This window comes from Hemicordylus capensis, chromosome 5 (assembly GCF_027244095.1).
Source record: "Hemicordylus capensis ecotype Gifberg chromosome 5, rHemCap1.1.pri, whole genome shotgun sequence".
In the NCBI taxonomy this organism is placed as follows: Eukaryota; Metazoa; Chordata; class Lepidosauria; order Squamata; family Cordylidae; genus Hemicordylus; species Hemicordylus capensis.
The window spans coordinates 95,789,596-95,809,904 of NC_069661.1; the positions used below are offsets into that span (position 1 = coordinate 95,789,596).

At 42.6% G+C, this 20,309-nt stretch overlaps 1 protein-coding gene across 4 annotated transcripts in view; it reads left to right on the plus strand.

The window, feature by feature from the left end:
• CLOCK (clock circadian regulator) overlaps window positions 1–20,309 on the plus strand; it is an 84,277-nt gene that overhangs the window by 15,239 nt on the left and 48,729 nt on the right. For 3 of the 4 annotated variants that reach the window (XM_053253837.1, XM_053253835.1, XM_053253836.1), the window contains exons 3-7: window positions 8,474–8,601; window positions 8,696–8,787; window positions 10,337–10,396; window positions 11,426–11,592; window positions 15,576–15,667. In XM_053253837.1, coding sequence (XP_053109812.1) covers window positions 8,741–8,787; window positions 10,337–10,396; window positions 11,426–11,592; window positions 15,576–15,667 — 366 coding nt within the window. In that variant the 5' untranslated portion in view covers window positions 8,474–8,601; window positions 8,696–8,740. The remainder of the gene's footprint in view (window positions 1–8,473; window positions 8,602–8,695; window positions 8,788–10,336; window positions 10,397–11,425; window positions 11,593–15,575; window positions 15,668–20,309) is intronic. The other variant, XM_053253839.1, reaches the window with a different exon arrangement.

Consider the following 20,309-nt stretch of genomic DNA (forward strand, 5'->3'; position numbering starts at 1 on the left):
CTGCTGCTTTCGCATAGTGCAACAGTTGGAAATATGTCATATCTTCTAAAGTGAAGAAACACATAGGAAATTGTCACTGAAAGGCTTTTGGAGCAGGAACTGCAAAGAAAAACATATCATGAAAATAAGTTATTATGTTAAATATATACTGGAATAGGGAAAAGGATTCTGTTCTCAAATCAATTGATTCATTTTTCCTGCCTTGGAGTGGATATGGAGGAAATTGGTTGAGTGCCAATTTCCATCTTGAGCTTCATGCATTCTTTCTAAGTGTGCATTCTTTATACTGGCTTCAGTTGAGCTAAAGCACATTTGTCAAGTCTATTGAGAAAGCATCTATTACTTGTTCTTTATAGGACATCTGCCAGTACACTGAAATTGTTTGCTGTTTCTCTTTTTGTTTCTTCTACTCACTTTGGCTTAAATTTGGATTGTATTAGACCATCTTCACTAGTCTAGCTTTTTCAGAGAATTTTCACTGTAATAACAGTGTATTACTGTTATGTTGTTGATGTTGTTGTCTGTATTTTATGGTGTGGTTTTCAAATAACTAAAGCATTTTTAAATGCATAACGTCAATGCAGATCAAACTGTATGAACAAAGCAGCTTTGCTAAGAAGTCCATCAAAGTTATTGGCCCACAAAAAATTCACTAGCCAACCTCCCCACACACTTATGTTAATTATTTGTTGCCAAAAAGAGTCCTGGATCCCTTCCTGGATGCTACAGGGGATCAGACAAGTGGCATTTTACAAACCTGGAATAAAACACACTGATGAGTGACAAAAATGATATTTTAAAGGAGGATAGAGCTAGTGAAGTTGTAACTTTCATAGTTCCAAATGCTATTTTTGCCATTCTTTATCTGAATCTTGTGAGATTCGATGTTTTGTGAGTGTGTGCGATTACAATCTCTATGGACCCATTTTATCGGTCCACCCCAGGTGCTTAATGGATCCGGTTGGATTCCAGAGGGTGCTTAGGGAATTTCCCATCAATCTTATGGGCAGCTCTCCAGCGCGGCTCATTGAGGCTTGGAACATTGAGGCCACGAGGGCACTGGATGAAATTGCTCCTGAGCGGCCTTTCAAAGTTTGTAGGTCATGCCCTTTGGTTTCCAGAGGAGCCAAGGGGCATGAAACAGGTCAAAAGATGTCTAGAGTGACACTGGAGGAAAACTGGGAGTGAAGACGATAGAAGACAGCTGCATTCCTATGTCCAGGAGTATACAGTTGCAATGAGAGTGGTGAAGTCTGCTTATTTCTCTGCTCTCATGCATCGGCAGAATCCCATCTGGTGGCATTATTTTGGATCACCCATACTCTTTTGGGGAAATGGGAGAAGGAAGAACTTCCGATGGGCCACTGTGACATTTTTGCCAAGTTCTTTGCCATTAAGGTAGCTTGTCTCTGCTCTGAGATGGACTCTGATTATGCTATGTCCATTGAGGTAACGGAGGTAATGTCTTGTGATGTCATTTGGGATACATTTGAGCTTGTGAAGGCTGATGATGTGGATAGGGTTCTCTGTGGTATGAGTACGGCGTCTTGTTCGCTTGAGCCTTGCCCCTCCTGGTTGATTTGTTTGGCTGGGTGTGTGTGTTGGGTCCAGGAATGAGTGAATTCATCACTCAGAGAGGGAGAGGTTCCTCTAGCTTTGAAATAAGTAGTGGTTTACCCACTCTGGAAGTCTTCGTCCCTGGAATATCCCTTCTTCCCAGAGATATTAGATAATTTTAGACCTATCTCCAGCCTTCCCTGTTTAGGGAAGATTTTGGAGAAATTTATTGCTGCCCACTTACAGAGAATGCTAGATGAAGTGGATTTTCTTGACACTTTTCAGTCGGGGTTTAGGCCACAGCACCACACAGAAACGGCATTGGTCGCTCTGGTGGAAGACCTCTATCAGAGCCTCGATGAGGGGAGCCTGCCTCTCTTGGTTCTGTTAGATCTCTAAGCAGCTTTTGATACCATCGAGGTTGTCTGTGGGGGTTAGGAATTGGGGACATAGTTTTGCGCTGGTTCCGTTCTTACCTTAGAGGATTGTTTCAGACAGTTTTCATTGGAGGTGAGTGTTCCAGCCCCTGACCCCTCCCTTGTAGAATGCTGCAGGGCTCAGTCCTCACTCCTGTGCTTTTTAACATCTATATGAAGCTGCTGGGTGAGTTCATCTGTCAGTTTGGGGTGAGGTATCATCAGTATGCTGATAATACTCAATTGTACATCACCACCCCGGGTCGATCCAGGGATTCCGTGAATGTGTTGGCCCAGTGTCTCGAGGCTGTAAGGGTTTGGATGGACCAAAACAAGCTCAGGCTTAATCCCTCCAAGACAGAGTTACTCTTGTTCAGTTCTCAATCTGGCCAGGTTCCAGTTTTGAGTGTTGCCCTTGATGGGGTTGCCCTCTCCTTGAAAGAGCAGATTCACAATTTGGGGCTTCCACCTGGAACAGCTGTGGCCAGGAAAGTCTTTGCCCAGTTTCATCTGGTGCAACAATTGTGGCTTTGCCTTGACTGGAAGGCCCTGGCAACCATAACTCATACCCTTTTCACCTCTCGGTTAGACTGTTGCAATGCACTCTACCTGGGGTTGCCTTTGAAGATGACTCGGAAGCTTCAGCTGACTCAAAATGCAGCAGCCTGGCTGCTTATGGGCAGCAGAAAATATGATCCACAAAGGTGTTTCATCTTTGTTGAGGTCACTACATTGGCTGCCAGTTCACTTCCGGGTCCAATTCAATGTGTTGGTTATCACCTATAAAACGCTTCAGGGTTTGGCGCCTGTGTACCTTCAGGACTGCCTATCACATCCAACCTCGACCCGCCCTGTGTGGTCATCTCAGGTGGGCCTTCTCAGAGCTCCAGGCCAAGGGGAGGTATGTGGGGCCCGGGCTCACGGGAGGGCCTTCTCTGTTGTAGCCCCCTCCTTATGTTTTAAAAACTTACTTATTTTGCCAGGCTTTTAGGGGTGTGTGTGTCCCTTTCCTCCTTGTCTTCATTGTTGTTGTTTTTAATTTATGTAAACTGCCTCGAGTCTAAGGAAGCCAGGCAGTCAATATATTTGCTAGATAAATAAATCTCTCTCTTTGGATTCTTATCTAGACAGACACTAATTTTTGAAGATGTCTACTTCAGAAGCCCACAAACATCAAACTAACCAAATAGTTCAGTGTACAGTATATTGAAGTATGATGGCAAGCTGAATTGTGTGGCTTGCTTCAGGAGCTTAATGTTTTTACACTCAAGGGATACTGTATGCATCTGTTGTTAGACTAAAACTTCCTCTTATTTTCTGTGACAATTTTAGCTTAGTTTATTTAGTATCACCCACCCCCTGCAAGTATACTCCCACACTGCTCCTTACTATGCTCCTTTTTCTGACTCTGTGTGTTCATAATTTTTCCTTGAGTCCTATGATGTTCCTTAAAGATTTACTTCAGTCATCCTTGGCCTGATTCAGATGACCATTGTTTTGTGAAAGGACCAACAAGCCTGTGCACACCCTCTCTTCTCTCCCCTGCCTTTTTCTCCTCCTCTTGCATGGCTGACTAAGTACAAATCTTCCAGTGTTAAACCACTGTTACCTGTGATGTTCAAAAGAGGAAACTGTGGTTTAAGCCATCTCAACAAACCAGAATATCAAACCACAGTTTGATTCTGGTTTAGTACCTTGATTTGGGATTGCTTAAACCAAGGGTTCCCAAGCTGTGGTACTCCAGATGTTGCTGAACTACAATGCCCATCATCCCCAGCCACAATAAATTATAGCTCTATTCAGATATCATGGGGAGTTGGCTTAGTAAATCAGAAAGCTTTGCATTTACCCAATATGTAATGGGAGAAGATCAACACTTGTGAATGATTAGCTCATTCACAATCCAACAAACAATGGGTTTTTGGATTGTCTAAATTAGACAAGTGGAAAATTTGCTGTTTTAAGTTGAAGGTACTAGATTTTCATTATTGCTTACAATTTAAAACTTACAGTTCTACTGTAAAACCTAAAGTTTGCTTACAGTTTAAAACTGTTTCTGAGCTGCTTTGGGAGCATGTTTTTATTCATTTCCTGCCTGCTTGGTGATACCCATAAAATGTACACACACTGTTGGAGTAGATTGTACTTTATGCTTCTGATGCCAATAAATTTTTATATATAAGGCTGGTTATGTACACATCCACATCAGCCATAGGCCTATCCTTTTGTGATATTAAGCCTAGATGTTTGTGTGTTTGGTTTTTCAACATTTTTTCACAGTTCAGTTTCTTTTCCATATCTGCCTTTGCACATATTCACTCTTCATTTTTGAAAAAGCCTTCTTTCTTATCTTTCTCCTAAAGTGTTCTTTTTGGGGTATAAGCATATGCCAAGATGAGAGATATGATGTTGAAAAATTTCCAGATAATTTCTCATACTTTATTTTTCTGTGGGAAGTTTTCCACTTCTAAAATTGCATTGGCCATTATTGGGATGTACACATGCAACAGTGCAAGTTCCAGACGACTTCTGTGCTGTTGCTTGAGTGGGGGAAAGGACGATTTTCACCAATCTCCTCTTTCCTCTGAAGCCCACTGTGTGTTACCAAAATATATCCTTCAGGATCATGCAAATAATACAATTAATTTATTTCCAGTAAGTGTTTTTATTGATTTCTTCCTGCAAATAAATATTTTAGTTTAACTACTTGACTGAAAAAACCTTTCAGATACAGCAGGGGAAAGTAATATATTTTTCTTAACTAAATAAGTAGGTCAAGTAACATGCCAAATCAGATCACACAATCTATTTAAGAAATCAGGAAAAAATGTGTAAGTTGCGGGGGAGGGGGGAAGTGCAACTGAGGAAAAGGCTTGCATGGGAAAAGTCCAGAAAATTTTCCAATTAAAGAATTTCCAGTAAATGTAGATCTCTGGCCAAGATCCTAAAAAGCATGCAAGTAATTCCATGTGCCAAAAAAAATCATTGGGAGTTGTGTTTCCCAAATAGCAGTTCTCCCTTCCCAGTCTCTTGACAAGCCAATTCTGAAATTGTGGAAAGGGGAAAGTTTTTAAAAAATCCCATTGGGTTTAGACAAGCCCTTGGGCATGCCTAGAGTTCTGGGCATAGTATGCACAATAATGAGAGTGATGAGCACAGCTCTGAAAGATGCTGAGGCTAGATGTAAAACTTGTCTCATTCATATTTTTTTCAAAAGTTATATAACTATTGGCAGAACAGTCATATGCCGAAATTTTAAAAATACAGGCTTCATGTTACAGTCCCTCTGATTTCATAAGGTCTCTGTGTGCATATTAGAGGATACATGTGTCTGCCAAAAGAAAGAACACTATTCAAATGAGAGATAAGGGTTTAACTACCTTAACAGGAAAACAAAGTAGGTCAATAGGACACTAGGCTATCAGGCCAAAAAGACACAAGCAGGTTCACTGAGTCATGCTCTGGTTGGTTTGGTTTCCGCCTCCCCCTCTTTTTCTGGTGGATTGCTTTCCTCTCTATTTTCTACCTTTTAGTTCCTTCAAAGGAAAAAAACAAAACTTTGAGTCACTTTAGTGGCAAGAGGATACATTAATTTTCTAAATGAAAGTTAAAAGGCTAACGCTTGTATGTTTTACTTCCTGAAGGGAGCTCAGAATATTCAGTTTAGTATTTAGATGGAGTCTTAAGGAAGTTCTGAAAAAGCTCCTTTATTCTAAAAATCATCATAGCTTCAGGGGCATTAAAGTTACACAGATCAGTTTTGGGATAGTGTTGCTGTACTCTCCTGCTTGCTCTAGACAGCTGATGGAGAGAGAAGAGTATTGTAGCAGTTTCCCTCTCACCTCTAAGATATCTGGTTATTTGAAAATTTGTCAGCAGTAAAATTTTCATACCTCAAGAGGAATGTGTTTGTGTTTGTGTGTAGTGTGTTTGTGATTGAAAATAGCGTCATGTGGACTCTGGTGAATAAAATGTTAAAGTATAGTCAAGATTTACAAGATAAGTCATATAGCGATATCGGCATTGTTATTTCCTTTGGACATTAGGGTACCCATGGTACAGTTTTTAAACAGGGAATGGTATGATGAGATGACCTTGTAGCAGCAGATGCAGCACAGATACCAGCACAATGATTGTACTCATTGAGGTTTTGTTTATCAGGTAATGTTGCTAAGCACTGTATAGATTGCGTGAGTACATGCATCTAGTGTCAAGCTGGATTCAAGATTTGTGCTGTTACAAACAGTGTTTAGGGTACTGGTAAATGAGAACTGCTGCACATAAAATGCTTAACCATTACACTTTTTAACAAGTTGTTCTAGTAAGAACTAATCAACCTACTTTCCTTTCACTGTCTCTACATCTGGACTAAATTGGGTGCAAATTGAGGTCCACAAGTCAGATCTCTTGTGCCTCTAATGTTCATGCGTCTGCCATCTTGGATTGGGATGGATGTCATCAATACAAACTATACCATTGAGGTGTCCCTGTGTCACTACAGCTATTCCAAATTTGATTCAAATAGGTTAGACAGTCCTCAAGTTAGTGCACTTGTGCCTCAAATGTTTATGCATCTGCCATCTTGGATTGGGATGGGTGACATTGTCACACACCACACCATTGGGGCATCCCTATATGTCCATTCAGCTGTAGCAAATTTGATTGAAATCGGTTAGACTGTCCACAAGTTAGTGCACTTGCACTTCAGAAGTTTACATGTCCGCCATCTTGAACTGGGGTACGTGACATCGTCACAATCTTTGCTTTTGAGGTGTCCCTACAGCTGTAGCAAATTCGATGCAAATCAATTAAGCGGTTCACAAGTTAGCTCACTTGTACCTCAAAAGTTTATGTTTCCGCCATCTTGAATCAGGGTCAGATAACATCATCGCAAACTACACCACTGAGCTGTTCCTGTGTGTCATTCACTAGGGATGTGCACGGGTCTGGTGGGGGGTAGCTCAAAGGCAGGGGGCATAACTTTAAGGGTCCGGGAGGGTGCCCTTACTCCTTCTGCCACGTTTCTCCTGCCGGCGCTCCATTTTAAAAGTGTCAGTCAGGGCAGCAGTGTACCTCCCTGCCACCCGGTATCCTCTGTGGCCAGAAGTAACAGGAAGTAACCAGAACAGGAACAAGTACCTAGAAGTAACAGGAAGCACTTGCTCTCTCTTGCACCTGATATGCACGCAAGCGTACGCGATGTGTGTGCGCACACGCTGGATACTTACTTCTGGCTGAAGAAGACACGGGATGGCAGGAAGGTATGCTGCTGCCCTGATGGACACTTTTAAAATGGAGTGCTGGCAGAAAAAACATGGCGAGAGGGGTTAGGGCACCCTCTCCCACCCTTTAAAGTATGCTCCCCAATCTTCGAACCAGCCCAACACTCGGTCATTCGAACCGTTTTGGAGGCTCTTAAAAGCCTCCGAATGGGTTCATGGACATCCCTATAACTCATTACAACTGTACCGAATTTGGTTCAAATCAGTTTTACAGTCCACAAGTTAGCCCACTTGCACCTCAAATATTTATGCGTCCACCATTTTGAATCAGTGTGAATGACATCATCACAAACTATGCCACTGAGGTGTCCCTGTGTGTCACTCAGTGCAACTGTATCCAATTTGGTTTCAATGGGTTACAGTCCACAAATTAGCCGGCTTGCACCTCAGACATTCACGCGACCACCATCTTGGATTGGGGTGGATGACATCATCACACACCACGCCATTAGGGCATCCTTATGTGTCCCCTCAGCTGTACCAAATTTGGTTCAAATCGGTTAAGTGGTTAACAAGTTAGCCCACTTGCGCCTCACAACTACGCTGTTGTGGTGTCTCTGTGTGTCCCTACAACTGTACCCGATTTGGTTCATATTGATCCAGACATTTGGAAGTTGATGTGGGGGACACACGGACACACACTCAGAATGCCGGGTGATCTCATAAGCCTACTGGAAAGCAGGCTAAAAATCAACGTGTGACGTTCCACCACCCCCACCCCCTGACAGAATCCTGTGAGAATTGTGCTTTGTAAACTGAAGTTTCAGTAAGACCTGATCAAGTTAATAGGAGGTAGGTTCGGGGTGATGAAACTAAGACTAAACAGGTTTGAGGACATAGATTGCATGAAAGAAAATAAATTTGGAGATAAAATATATATCCAATTAAGTGAATATATTTAAATTTAAATTGTAATGGAACTCAACTTTCAAGTAGCAAGTATTTAAGAGTGCAGCCCTAGACAGGCAAGATCAAAGTGAAGCTGCTCAAGAACTTTTCTCTTGTCAGCAATGCTCTTCTATTTTGATACTTTAAGTTATTTAAATATATTGCTCTGTTCTTATAATGTGTAATTCAAATAAAAAGTGACTATCAATATTATGTAAAAATAATCTTTGGGTGGCAACCATAGTTTCCTTTCCTCTGGAGAAAGGGAAATCATGGATGCCATCCAAGAGGTACAGAATTCCGATAACAACTTCTGTTTTTCTTTAACAGTGCTGAATTTGAGATTAATGATCTTCAGTGGAGAATATACTTTGAAGACACGGTTGTCTCAAAAGTCACTCCTTCTGGAATCAATCGTTCTAGAGCACCAGAATTTATTATCCAAAATAGTATAAACGGTAAATAACAATCCACTTCTCTCTGCCAAAATTATGTTCAGAAGCATCATAATGTGTTAAAGATAATGCTCCTTCTTTTTCCATTCTCTCACAGAGAAGACGTACAAATGTCTACCACAAGACTAAAGTGTGTAATGTTATGTTCTTTACCATAAGCACCCATAAAATGAGCTCCATTGCAGACAGGTAATTTATTTGTTGTTTTTTAAATGATGTGAATTAACAAAAGCTTTGTTAATGGTTACTTGTGATTTTAAACAATTTCAAACTGAGGTACAGTGATGTAGAGCTAAAAACGCTATTTATAACAGTAAGATTTCTTAGTTATTTGTCATGAAAATTTTCAATTAACAGCAGAGCACGAGTTCAAAAAATGGTCTGTAAGGATGTCTTAATGTTTCCTTCTTCCTGTAACCACAATAGAAAAGGTAATGTTCATAAGCAGACTGCAGTTTCTAACTATCTTAGGAAAGCTCGATTTGCAAATAATAGCTTGCTTACATCAAGCAAGCTCTCAGAAATGCCAGTTGTTTCAATATCTAAGTACTTGACAATCTGTAAATCAAGGGATTTGTCAATTATATTATAATCATATGAAAACAGTGGCTGACATGCGAGCCAGTCACTGTGAACAAGCTAGGAAGATGCAGCCACAATGTGGGAATCTTGCCCAGTAGTGGGGAAGGAAGCAAATTTTGACAGTTTGTGCTGCCTCCAAAAGGCAGCACACCCTCACAGTGTCACCCGAAAATATGTCCCTAGGGCTCACACAGCCCTCACAGAAATATTTTTGGGTGACATAGAGTACTTCTGGAGGCAGCACAAATAATCTAAATTCGCTCCCCCAGTGTAGCTAGAAAAGATTTGTGAAGCACAGATGTGTTTTCTGGTGTGTCCATGGTAGGGGTGTGCAGAACCGGTTCGAATCAAACCCAGTTTGTTTTGAACTTCTAGGTTCGTCTGGTTCAAGCTCAAACCAGACCAGCCCCTCAAAAAAGGGGGTCAATCAGAGTTGGAGCTGAACTGGGCCTGGTTCGGATTGAACTGGTTCAGCCCAGTTCAACCAGTTTGGGTTGCTTGTAAAGGGGAATTTGACAAGGACTCCCCTTTGCAAACAAAGATGATCCCTCCCTAGTGCTGAAAAGGGGTTGAAAGGGTGGGCGGGCAAGAGGTCATCTTCCTCATGGCTCCCCTAGGCCCCACCTGTGGTCCCCCTCCCAAACAATGTGGATCAGCGGGGGTCCAGTTCTGGCCTCTGCACATGTGTGGAGGCTGGAACCGCCCCACCCCACCAGCCTGAACTGCTAGGGGGAGAATGCTGGTGGGGCCTAGGGGAGCCACTGCCGTGGATAAGGTGACCTCTCACCCACCCCCTTCAGCCCCTCTTCAGTGTTAGGGAGTGATCCCCTTTCCTTGTAAAGGGTAATCCTTATCGGATTCCTGTTTACAAACATCCCGAATTGGTTTGACACAGTTCGAATGCATGAATTGAACCGCCCGCCAGTTCTAACAAACCAGTTCTCAGACCAGCAGTTCCATTCGAATTCAATTCAAAATTGAACTGAACTGCCCAGAACGGTTCTGTTTACACCCCTAGTCCATGGTACCTTATTCTGCATGTCAGCCAGTGATTATCTTCAGAACTGGAAATATTTTATCAACAACCTCTCCTTTCTTTGCATTAAGGCAATTTGTGGCATGTGGCCATACTCTGAAACCTCTTCTTCTCTTGTAGAGATGATGGTAGCATTTTCGATGGTCTCGTGGAGGAAGATGACAAGGACAAAGCAAAAAGGTACGGTACACTAAAAATGTTGTTAGGAAGTGTAGTTTGAAATGGGCTTCTGTGCATACATTGCTTTTGGATATGGACCAATGTGGATTAAAAGGCCCAGATCCAGCAGTTTACAGTGCATGCCCAGTGCCAAACAGGTGGTCAGCTATCTACTCTGGCGATGCTGATCTCCTGTTGTGGGGAGAAGGGAAGATTGATTCAAGGCACCACTTTTTCATTGTTCCCAGTCAAGAAGTGACCAAAATGACCAGTCTGCCATCTGTTCAGCAGATGAAATCCTTGCATACAAGCCTGTTGCTATGTGCAGGTATCTATGGATCTGAACTTTTCCCTTTGTGGCATGCTAACAGTATAAGATTGCAATAAATGATTAACATATGTAAATTTGGACACAGTTTAATTTAAAGCGTAATTGATTTTGTTCTAAATCTATCATGCCTCCAGATTAGACTTTATTTTTGTCTCCTATCCATTTTCTCTTGGACTTTCGAAAGAGTGGGAATAGACAGAATATATATTGGTTAAAAGTACTTTGATGATTAGATTCTTAGTTTATGAAGTCCCTACACATGTCTTAAGTTGACTAACAATTAGCCTGTTGAAAAACCACTAAAATCAATTTAAGATAAACACTGGGATCCAAATAGTGCACCAGTTTCTTATGTTCAAGGGGTTTTGACTTGTGTTTTTTGAACAGTAGCCCCCCATAACATGTTAGAAGAAAAATAGTCAAATACCCCACCTGATGTGCCCAATCACCTCAGCATGTATCTACTTGGATTCCTGTCAAACAATTTAAAGTTGTGGATTCATACTGCTAAAGCTTACATATACATGTGTAATATGTATGCATATTCCAAAATGGAATATTTCAGTAAGAAATACAGTTTTGACAAATCTTCCTCCTAATTTTTTCCTGCTATTTTTCACATTTCTTGTTTGAAATAGGTTTATATTACTAACAGTTTACACTTAAGGCTGATTAATCAATTTTAAAAATTGCATTCATTTTTTCTTATGATTGTCAAGTTGTTGTTGTTGTTTTAGAGTGTCAAGGAACAAGTCTGAAAAGAAACGAAGAGATCAATTTAATGTTCTCATCAAAGAACTGGGATCCATGCTTCCGGGCAATGCTCGGAAGATGGACAAATCCACTGTACTGCAAAAGAGCATTGACTTTTTACGAAAGCATAAAGGTAATTCTGGGATGTTATGAGAAAGCGGTGAAATTATTTAAGCTGTTGTAACAATCAGGCAGTAACAGCCTTTCCTTTCCTGTAAAGAGTGAACCAGAAGTAAACCCTGTCCTGACTGACAGGCAGTGACCTCTGGGGATCCGCCACTCAGCACACGGTGGCCGGGACCTAGAGGGCCTGGCGGCAGGAAATGAAGTTCTTCTTTGTTCTCAGAAGGAGCTAGGAGGGACATGAGAGGATGGGGAGCAGGCTTAGTGAGCACCAGCCATGAAATCTGTCTGCTTCCTGGCCAACAGCCAGCCTGGAGACTTCTCTCATGGAAGGACATCTGCAGATCCTTGAGAGACAGGATTGCAGGAAACTTGAATTATCTCCTGGAGTTTGGGGTGAGTTCAAGGGGAAAGGAAGCCAAGGGCTTCTTGGGCTTCAGAAAGACTTAGACAGGAATAGTGTGATAGCTAGCCTGCATTAGACTATTTTCTTTTCTTTTGTGCTATGCAAATTCCTACAACTGGTTTATAGTCAGTGCCCTGGTGGAAACCTGGAACAGGGAACAGGGCAGTAGAACAGGGCAGTAGACATTATTGCTTCTAAGCGTCCCTTACGACCTGCTTCAAAAATGGCCCCTTGGTATACTGAGGAGTTGCGGGGGCTGAAGCGGTTGGGTAGGTGACTAGAGCGCAAGTGGAGGAGAACTCGGTTTGAATCTGACAGGATACAGCATGTGACCCATCTGAAGACTTATGTGGTTACAGTGTGTGCGGCAAAGAAGAGTTTTTGGTCTGTGCGCATTGCGGCTGCAGGTTCACACTCAGCAGAGCTATCCTGGGTTGTGAGGAGTTTGATTTCTGCTCCTTCTACCTCAAATCAGTCCCTGAGGTCATTCTGCTGTGATGCCTTTAATGGGTTTTTTGCTAACAAGATCTCCTTTATTCGGGCTGACTTGGACTCTACCATTTTTGCAGGATCTATGGAGGAGGTGTCCAGCAATCCCTCTTGCAGTATTAGATTGGAACAGTTTCAATCTATGACTCCTGAGGATGTTGACAAGCTGCTTGGAGCGGTGCGGCCTACCACCTGTTCTCTGGATCCTTGCCCGACTTGGCTGCTTCTCTCTAGCAGGGAGATTGTTGGAGATGGCCTAGTTAATATCATAAATGCATCTCTGAGGGAGGGCAGAGTGCCTCCTTGTTTGAAGGAGGCATTGATTAGACCACTCCTAAAGAAGCCTTCTCTGGATCCCTTAGCGATGGACAGTTACAGGCCAATCCCCAATCTCCCTTGGTTGGGCAAGGTGATTGAGAAGGTGGTGGCCAACTAGCTCCAGGCAGTCTTGGAGGAAACTGATTATCTAGACCCCTTTAGAGTTGACTATGGTCGGCCTGATGGATGACCTTTATCGGGGAATCGACAGAGGGAGTGTGACTCTGCTGTTTCTTCTGGATCTCTCGGCGGCATTCGATACCATCGAGCATGGTATCCTTCTGGATCGCCTGGGGGAGTTGGGGATAGGAGGCACTGCTTTTCAGTGGTTCCGCTCCTATCTCTCGGGTAGATTCCAGATGGTGGAGCTTGGTGACAGTTGCTCCTCAAAACAGGAGCTGTTATATGGAGTCCTCCAGGGCTCCATTCTGTCACCAATGCTTTTTAATATCTACATTAAACCATTGGGTGAGGTCATCAGGAGATTTGGTGCTGGTTGTTATCCGTATGCTGATGACACCCAAATCTACTTCTCCTTTTCATCTTCAGGAAATGGCACTCATTCCCTAAATGCCTGCCTACAGGCAGTAATGGGCTAGATGAGGGAGAACAAATTGAAGCTGAATCCAAGCAAGATGGAGGTGCTCATTGTGGGGGCTCAGAATCTGAGGGGCGAGTTAGATCTTCCTGTGCTGGGTGTGGTTACACTCCCCCAAAAGGAGCAGGTGCGCAGTTTAGGAGTACTCTTGGACCCAGGCCTCATCCTGGTATCTCAGGTGGAGGCCATGGCCAGGAGTGCTTTCTATCAGCTTCGGATGATTCGACAGCTGCGCCCATTCCTTGAAGAGGATGACATCAAAACAGTGGTGCATCAGCTGATAATCTCCCGGCTTGACTACTGCAATGTGCTCTACATGGGGCTGCCTTTGTACGTAGTCCAGAAACTTCAGTTAGTTCAGAATGCAGCAGCCACATTGGTCTCTGGGGCAACCTGGAGAGACCATATCATGCCTGTTTTGAAACAGTTACACTGGCTGCTGATACGTTTCTGGGCAAAATACAAAGTGCTGGCTATTACCTTTAAAGACCTGAACGGCTTAGATCCGAGTTTTCTAAGAGAGCGCCTTCTTCTACATGATCCCCACCGCATGTTAAGGTCATCTGAGGAGGTCCGTCTCCAGTTGCCACCAGTTCGTCTGGTGGCAACGCAGAGGCAGGCCTTCTCTGTAGCTGCTCCTGGGCTGTGGAATGCACTCCCAGCAGAAATTCATAATTTGAGATCATTGCTGTCCTTCAGGAGAGCCCTGTTTGGCCTAGCCTTCCAGGGTTTTAAATGATTAACTGTTTTATACTGTTTTAAATTGTTGCCCTGATTTCCAGGGTTTTTAGCTGCTTAATTGGTTTTATTGTGTTTTAATAGTTTGATTTTAATTGCTAATCTGTTTTTAATTGTTTTCATCATGATGTAAATGCCCTGAACCATTTTGGAAGGCCGGTATACAAATCTAATTGATAGTGTTTTTATTGGCAATGTTACAAATCAAGGAACCAATCAAACTGAACCAATGCCCTTTCCCACTAGGGCATTGTAAAAGTCTCTGTAAATTCTCAAGGCGATCTTTGTATTTTCTTGCATTTATGTTCTATGTAACTGGGTAACCATGATTTTTAAAGTGTGCCACCCCAATGTCATCTGAGGGTGCTTTTTGAAGTATTCTTGTCGTTACTGAGTGTTCCTTTTACCTGTAGCTTAAAGCTGAGAGAGCCTTAGACTGAAGCAGTCTGTAGTATTTTGAATAATATTTTTCTCTTTTTGTTCTTTGGACTTAACCTGCCTCTGAGTGGATTTTTAACTCAGGAAAAATGGGTTTTACTCTGGTGCAAACATGCCTCAAAGTTAATTGTTCAGCAACCTACCAAGTTTTCTCACCACATGGGAGCTGCACGTGGAGGAGGGTCCCCCCCCCACCACCAACCTTGGTAAAAGAAGGAGAGTTTCCCTAAAAGTTCACCCACACCAGGGAGAGATTAAACTCTGTTAAAATGTGGGCGTGGTGGCAGTGATATATCTACCAAGAAATGGCTAGGTTTTAAAGGAACTTTAAAACCTTTGAGCAAATATGGAGGGAATGAATCAGGACTTTTCTTTCCCCCACATGGGCGTGCTCTGAGACAAAGGCTAGGCTTAAATCCACTATTCGCTATAGCTGTTTTTTGAACATTAAAAATATTCATGTCATTTAGGTCTCAATAAAGCTAATAATATGCTGAATTTTTTCCTTGATTAATAGGATGCTTTAGCCAACCTTGCAACTGAGTTCTTGAGAAGCTAGTAGAAACAATTACTTTTTAAATAAGTAGGTCCTCTGTAAAACAATAATTAAAGAGCAATGGCTGACATCCAGCACAGTGTTAAGAGGGCAGAACAAGGGCTGTGCCCTCACAGAGAGCTTGCTTCTGAGTTCAGCTGGCAGGTTGTTGAGCAGCAGAGTGCATGCACAGGAGGAGGAAGGAGTGATTTTCTCTGCAAGAGGAGAGCTGGTCTTGTGGTAGCAAGCATGACTTGCCCCCTTAGCTAAGCAGAATCCACACTGGTTGCATATGAATGGGAGACCAAACGTGTGAGCACTGTAAGATATTCCCCTTAGGGGATGGAGCTGCCCTGGGAAGAGCATCTAGGTTCCAAGTTCCCTCCCTTGTTTGTTTTATAAGTGAGCCTGAAAAGTTGGATGTGAAGATTAGAATAAATGCATGTACAGTTAATTTGTTTCCCTTCATAGAAATCACTGCACAGTCAGATGCCAGTGAAATTCGACAAGACTGGAAACCCACATTCCTTAGTAATGAAGAATTCACTCAGTTAATGTTAGAGGTAACTTGTTTGTTTTTTTGTTTGAAAACATGTGATTATTCTTTTGCTGTTTTACATTGCAATTAAATGCAGTTACTCTGATCCACTTAGCCTAAACAAGTGTGCAAACGGGAAGGTGCAGTTGTATTTTCACAGGCTGAAAGCCCAACCTGGAAAGTGATGGTCAGATAGATGACTGGCAACACTATTTCAGATGGGATGGAGAAAGTGAAGAGCAGAGAACTGGATTCAGTTATCCCCAACCCCACAGAAGATTGTTGGTACCAAACAATATCTGATTATCAGTTCCTGGATCAGGCTTTCAGCTCAGGGAACTGAGTATGCAGCTCCACTTCTATGCATGCTTCTCTTATTGGAAGTAGGCTAGTTGCTATAGAAGATTATAGATGTAAACAAAAAGAAATAAGAATCAAATTAATTAGTACTTTACGCTGTGTTGGAATACAGATTTTTAATTATTACAATTGGAAAGATAACTACACAGTTTTAGAACAGATTGCTTAAACTGTAGTGCAAAGATAGTTCATGGAAGTTCTGTGTTACTATTTGTGATTTACCCTTAATAGAAAGTATTGTAATGGATTTAAATTTAGAGAGCTAAACCATACATGATACTTAAAGCAATATTAGCCTGATGGGCTTAGCTTTTCTTTAGCTAATAGCAGCCAAAGCAGAGGGCCCATGGATCAGGATTAGTACATGTGTTATCTGAGCCTGTAGCTGACAAAACAAAGGTTAGCAGCAAAGACAGGAGTTCCTCCTCTAACTTGGGTTGTATAATATGTGCAAATGTTATTTTTTCTGTTTTCTTGGGTGGGGGAAAGAATGACTGTAACAATAAAGATTTGATTTGATTTAGGTGGGGAAAAGGTACTTGTGCTTAGTTGCACTTTCTCTTCATCTAGCCCTAAAGTGTCAAACTTGCTGTTAAGAAACAGGACTCTTCAGGTTTGTGTAAATGCTACAGAGTGGACTACAAAAGTATGTTTCTTCTGTTAAGTCTTACTGTGGTTGTCTGAACCTGGACAGTGTTCTCATAAAGTTTGGGAGTTTTAAGGAATTCCCTCAAAATGTGTACACCAGCACCTGGAAGGGTAATACTTCATAACACCAAGAAATTAACTGTGTCAAACTCCTTTCCCTTCAGAAATAGAACAGGGTTATTGGACTAGTGAAGGAGCCACAGAGTTTCAGTATTTTCTTCTCTGAAGACTTTTAGACACGTTTCCCCCTCAGAAGCAGAAGGGGTGACAGTCTTGAAGGAGTATCCGTCAAGCTGGAAATTCCCCCTCTCTTTTTGCTGAAGCCCTCCCCATTCACAGCCAATGAGTTTTTTTAGCTCTGCCATTCTGTTAACTGTATGAGCTCATAAATATTTTTTCCACTGATTAACATGGGGGGCAGTTGGGAGACAGGGTTTGGCTCCCTTAGGGTTCCCCCGCTTCATATTTTTTGTGAAACTGTATATGCAGATCACCAAATCTGCTCTCTTGCCTGCAGGCGCTCTGGTTCTCCATCCATAAGGATCATAACGTTTGAGCTCTTTCAGAAATAGATATGATGGGTCTCTTTGTGTGTATGTATATATAAAACATCACTGGCTAAGGAAAAAATAATTCTGTCAGGACTAAATGCTTTAAACATTGTGTGTAGTTTGGCTCTGAGAGTGAGTAATAGTAACTGAACCATCCATTAAATGTTCAGTTGGCGTGTGTATGCATTTGTATAAGTGTATCTCCATGAGAAATAACATGCAAGCAGTGTAAGCTACACACATAATGGGATGTTGAGCACTTTAAAACCAAATAACCACTCATTGTGAAAATTGATGTAGGGAATATGCTGATGGGCTGTGCCAGAAAAGGGATCCATTATGGTAATGAACTTTCTGTTAATCCATCTTCCCTCACAACCTGAGTTTTATGCCAACGCAGTGAGCCTCCCAGAATAATTCAAAGCTCCTTGAGGCACTCTTTGGCTTTGCTGAATCACACGACCGTTATTTTCAGTGGGAGACTGCCTTTATCCTCAGTCCCTTCTCGACCACCACACTGCTCCCATCAGGAAATATTCACTCTCCTCATTTCTTAGCTGTCCTCAGTATTGATTTTCAGCTTGACTCAGACTGGTTTTCTTGACTACTCTTTGGATTTCCCTCAGGCTTGTCTCTCCGGTTTGTTTCATAGCTTTCTCTCTTTCGTCTTGCCCCTTCAGTCACTTTAATGGACAAAAGAAAGACTTTTAAAAAGTGTACTTCCTGTGGATATACCTCGCCTTCGTTGGGTAAACACGATGAGCATTTAATTTGTTTGGGTGAAGAACACAACTTAAATGCCTGTAGAATTTGTTTTGCATTTTCAAGAAAAATTCTTAGTATGGGATGGGATGGGTCTACAGTGCTTCCCCATCTAGAATGCAAATGCTTCATGAAAGGACTTAACAATATGTATCCACCTGTGCAATGGCTGATAGAACAATGGAACTTGTCTTTGGTATTATCGGCAATCACGGAACAGCCATTCAAGCCCTTGGCGACTGTGCCTGTCAGGCTACTCACACTGAAGACTGCGTTCCTAGTAGCAATCACATCGGCAAAGTGTGTGAGTGAGTTGACAGCTCTCCGGGTAGTTAAACCATACACCCAGTTCTATCCCCATAAAGTTGTCATGTGGTTAGATCCGCGCTTTCGCACAAAAATAGTGACTGACTTCCATTTAAATCAGGAAATAATCCTGCCCACCTTTTTTCAGGACGCAGAGACGCCCTTGGAAGTGCCACTTCACTTATTAGATGTGAGGAGAGCCCTCCTATTTTACCTACAGAGGACCAATGACTTTCGTAAGACCAGGAAACTCTTTGTGGGATACAAGGGTAAATGTAAAGGATGCCCAATTTCATACTGATGCCTAGCTCATTGGCTAGTAGAGCTAATTTTCCAGGCGTACAAATGTTAAGGGGTCGCACCACCCAAGACAGTGTGTGCACACTCAACCAGAGCATACGTGACATCAGCAGCTCACCTATCAGGCATCAGGATGTCGGATATCTGCATGGCAGCCACATGGTCTACTCAACTGTCATTCATCAAGCATTATGCAACAGATTTGAGGATGGCAAGGGAGGCAGATTTCGGGAGAAACGTTCTAAAGAGGGTATTGGCAAAAGCTTGGGGTCGACTGCACCCACCTCCATGAGGGAAAGCTTGCTAATCACCCAATCCTTATGATTACAACGGATCACGATCCAGATATACAGGTTGCTTACCTGTAACTAAAGATCTGGAAGTGATCTGTTGTAGTCATAAGCCCCTCCCGAACCATCCCTGCTGCAGTATTAGGTAGTGGAAAGAGACATTGAAATTCATCTTGTAGATCGTCACTTTGGGCGGTCTGCGAGAAACTGAAGAGGAGACTCCCCAATCGCCACTCTTAACAAACTCAGCACTGCACGTGTAGGCGGGCGGGGCATCACGAGGAGCTACTCATCAGCCCACAAGGTCCCTGCGCAGGCACAGAACTCAGGTGTTTATGATTACAACGGATCACTTCCAGATCTTTAGTTACAGGTAAGCAACCTATATATACCATGAACTTCACTTGAGTGCGACCCTTTATGAGACAGCACTTTGGCCTCTGACACCTATGCCAAACTATCTGGGCCTCTTGTCGGGACCGAAAGTCACTTCAGGATTTGCCAACCACCACCCTTCAGGATCAAAGGTGCATTCTGCATCTACTCCTTGAAACCCTTCTCATAGAGAGCACAGGTACTCGACATTCAAGAAACCTATGGTGGTTGATGTCAACACTCAGTGATGACAGAACAAAAAACAAATGCGACCAATCTGGATTGCTGGGATCGTCAAGCCCTAAGTATCACTGTACTTCATCCACCTTGTTGACATTGACAGAGTCAAAGCCTTCAACGTTGACATCAAAAATGTCTCCTCATACCCCTTCACCTTCTACTGTGCAAGTGGCTTTCTAAGGATCTCTTCCCTTGACATCACAAGCGTTGGCATCACAAGCAATGCCTAAGTTGGGTCCGACTTTGACTTTTATTATTTTGATGTTGCTTCTGCATCCAACTTCGACATTGACATTACCTTGCCCAACGACTACCTCTGGCGTCACCTTCAGCACAACTACAGTGCCGATCTCAATGACATCAACGATGTCCAAACAGCAAAGACTGAGCCTAGGGTGGCTTCACCCATTGTCATCTACTTTTCACCGGCTTCGTCTCCAGCCCATTCTCTACATGAGTCCCCTGACAAAGGGAATCAGTCTTCAAGAGAATTATCCTCAATGTCAGGAAACAAGTCTACATCCAGGAACCAAGAATATCTCCTGGTATCTTCCACCAGCATGCCGTCAGGTTCCACCTTTTAAAGGCTTCCACCTGCAAGGCCTGGATGGAGATGATGATTCGGAATCTTTACAAGTTCCTAAAACACCACCTGCTTCTCCTGCTGAGGCGACCCCACGTTGCTACCCCTCTCAACCTTGGAGGGAGAGAGCATTTTCATCATTCTGCCCCACATTTTGCCTCTATGTCCCATCTGAAGGACTATTGGAGCTCTCCTGGGGCCTTGAACCATGGATATATCAGAGGACTTCGGTAATGTAGGCACCACTATTAT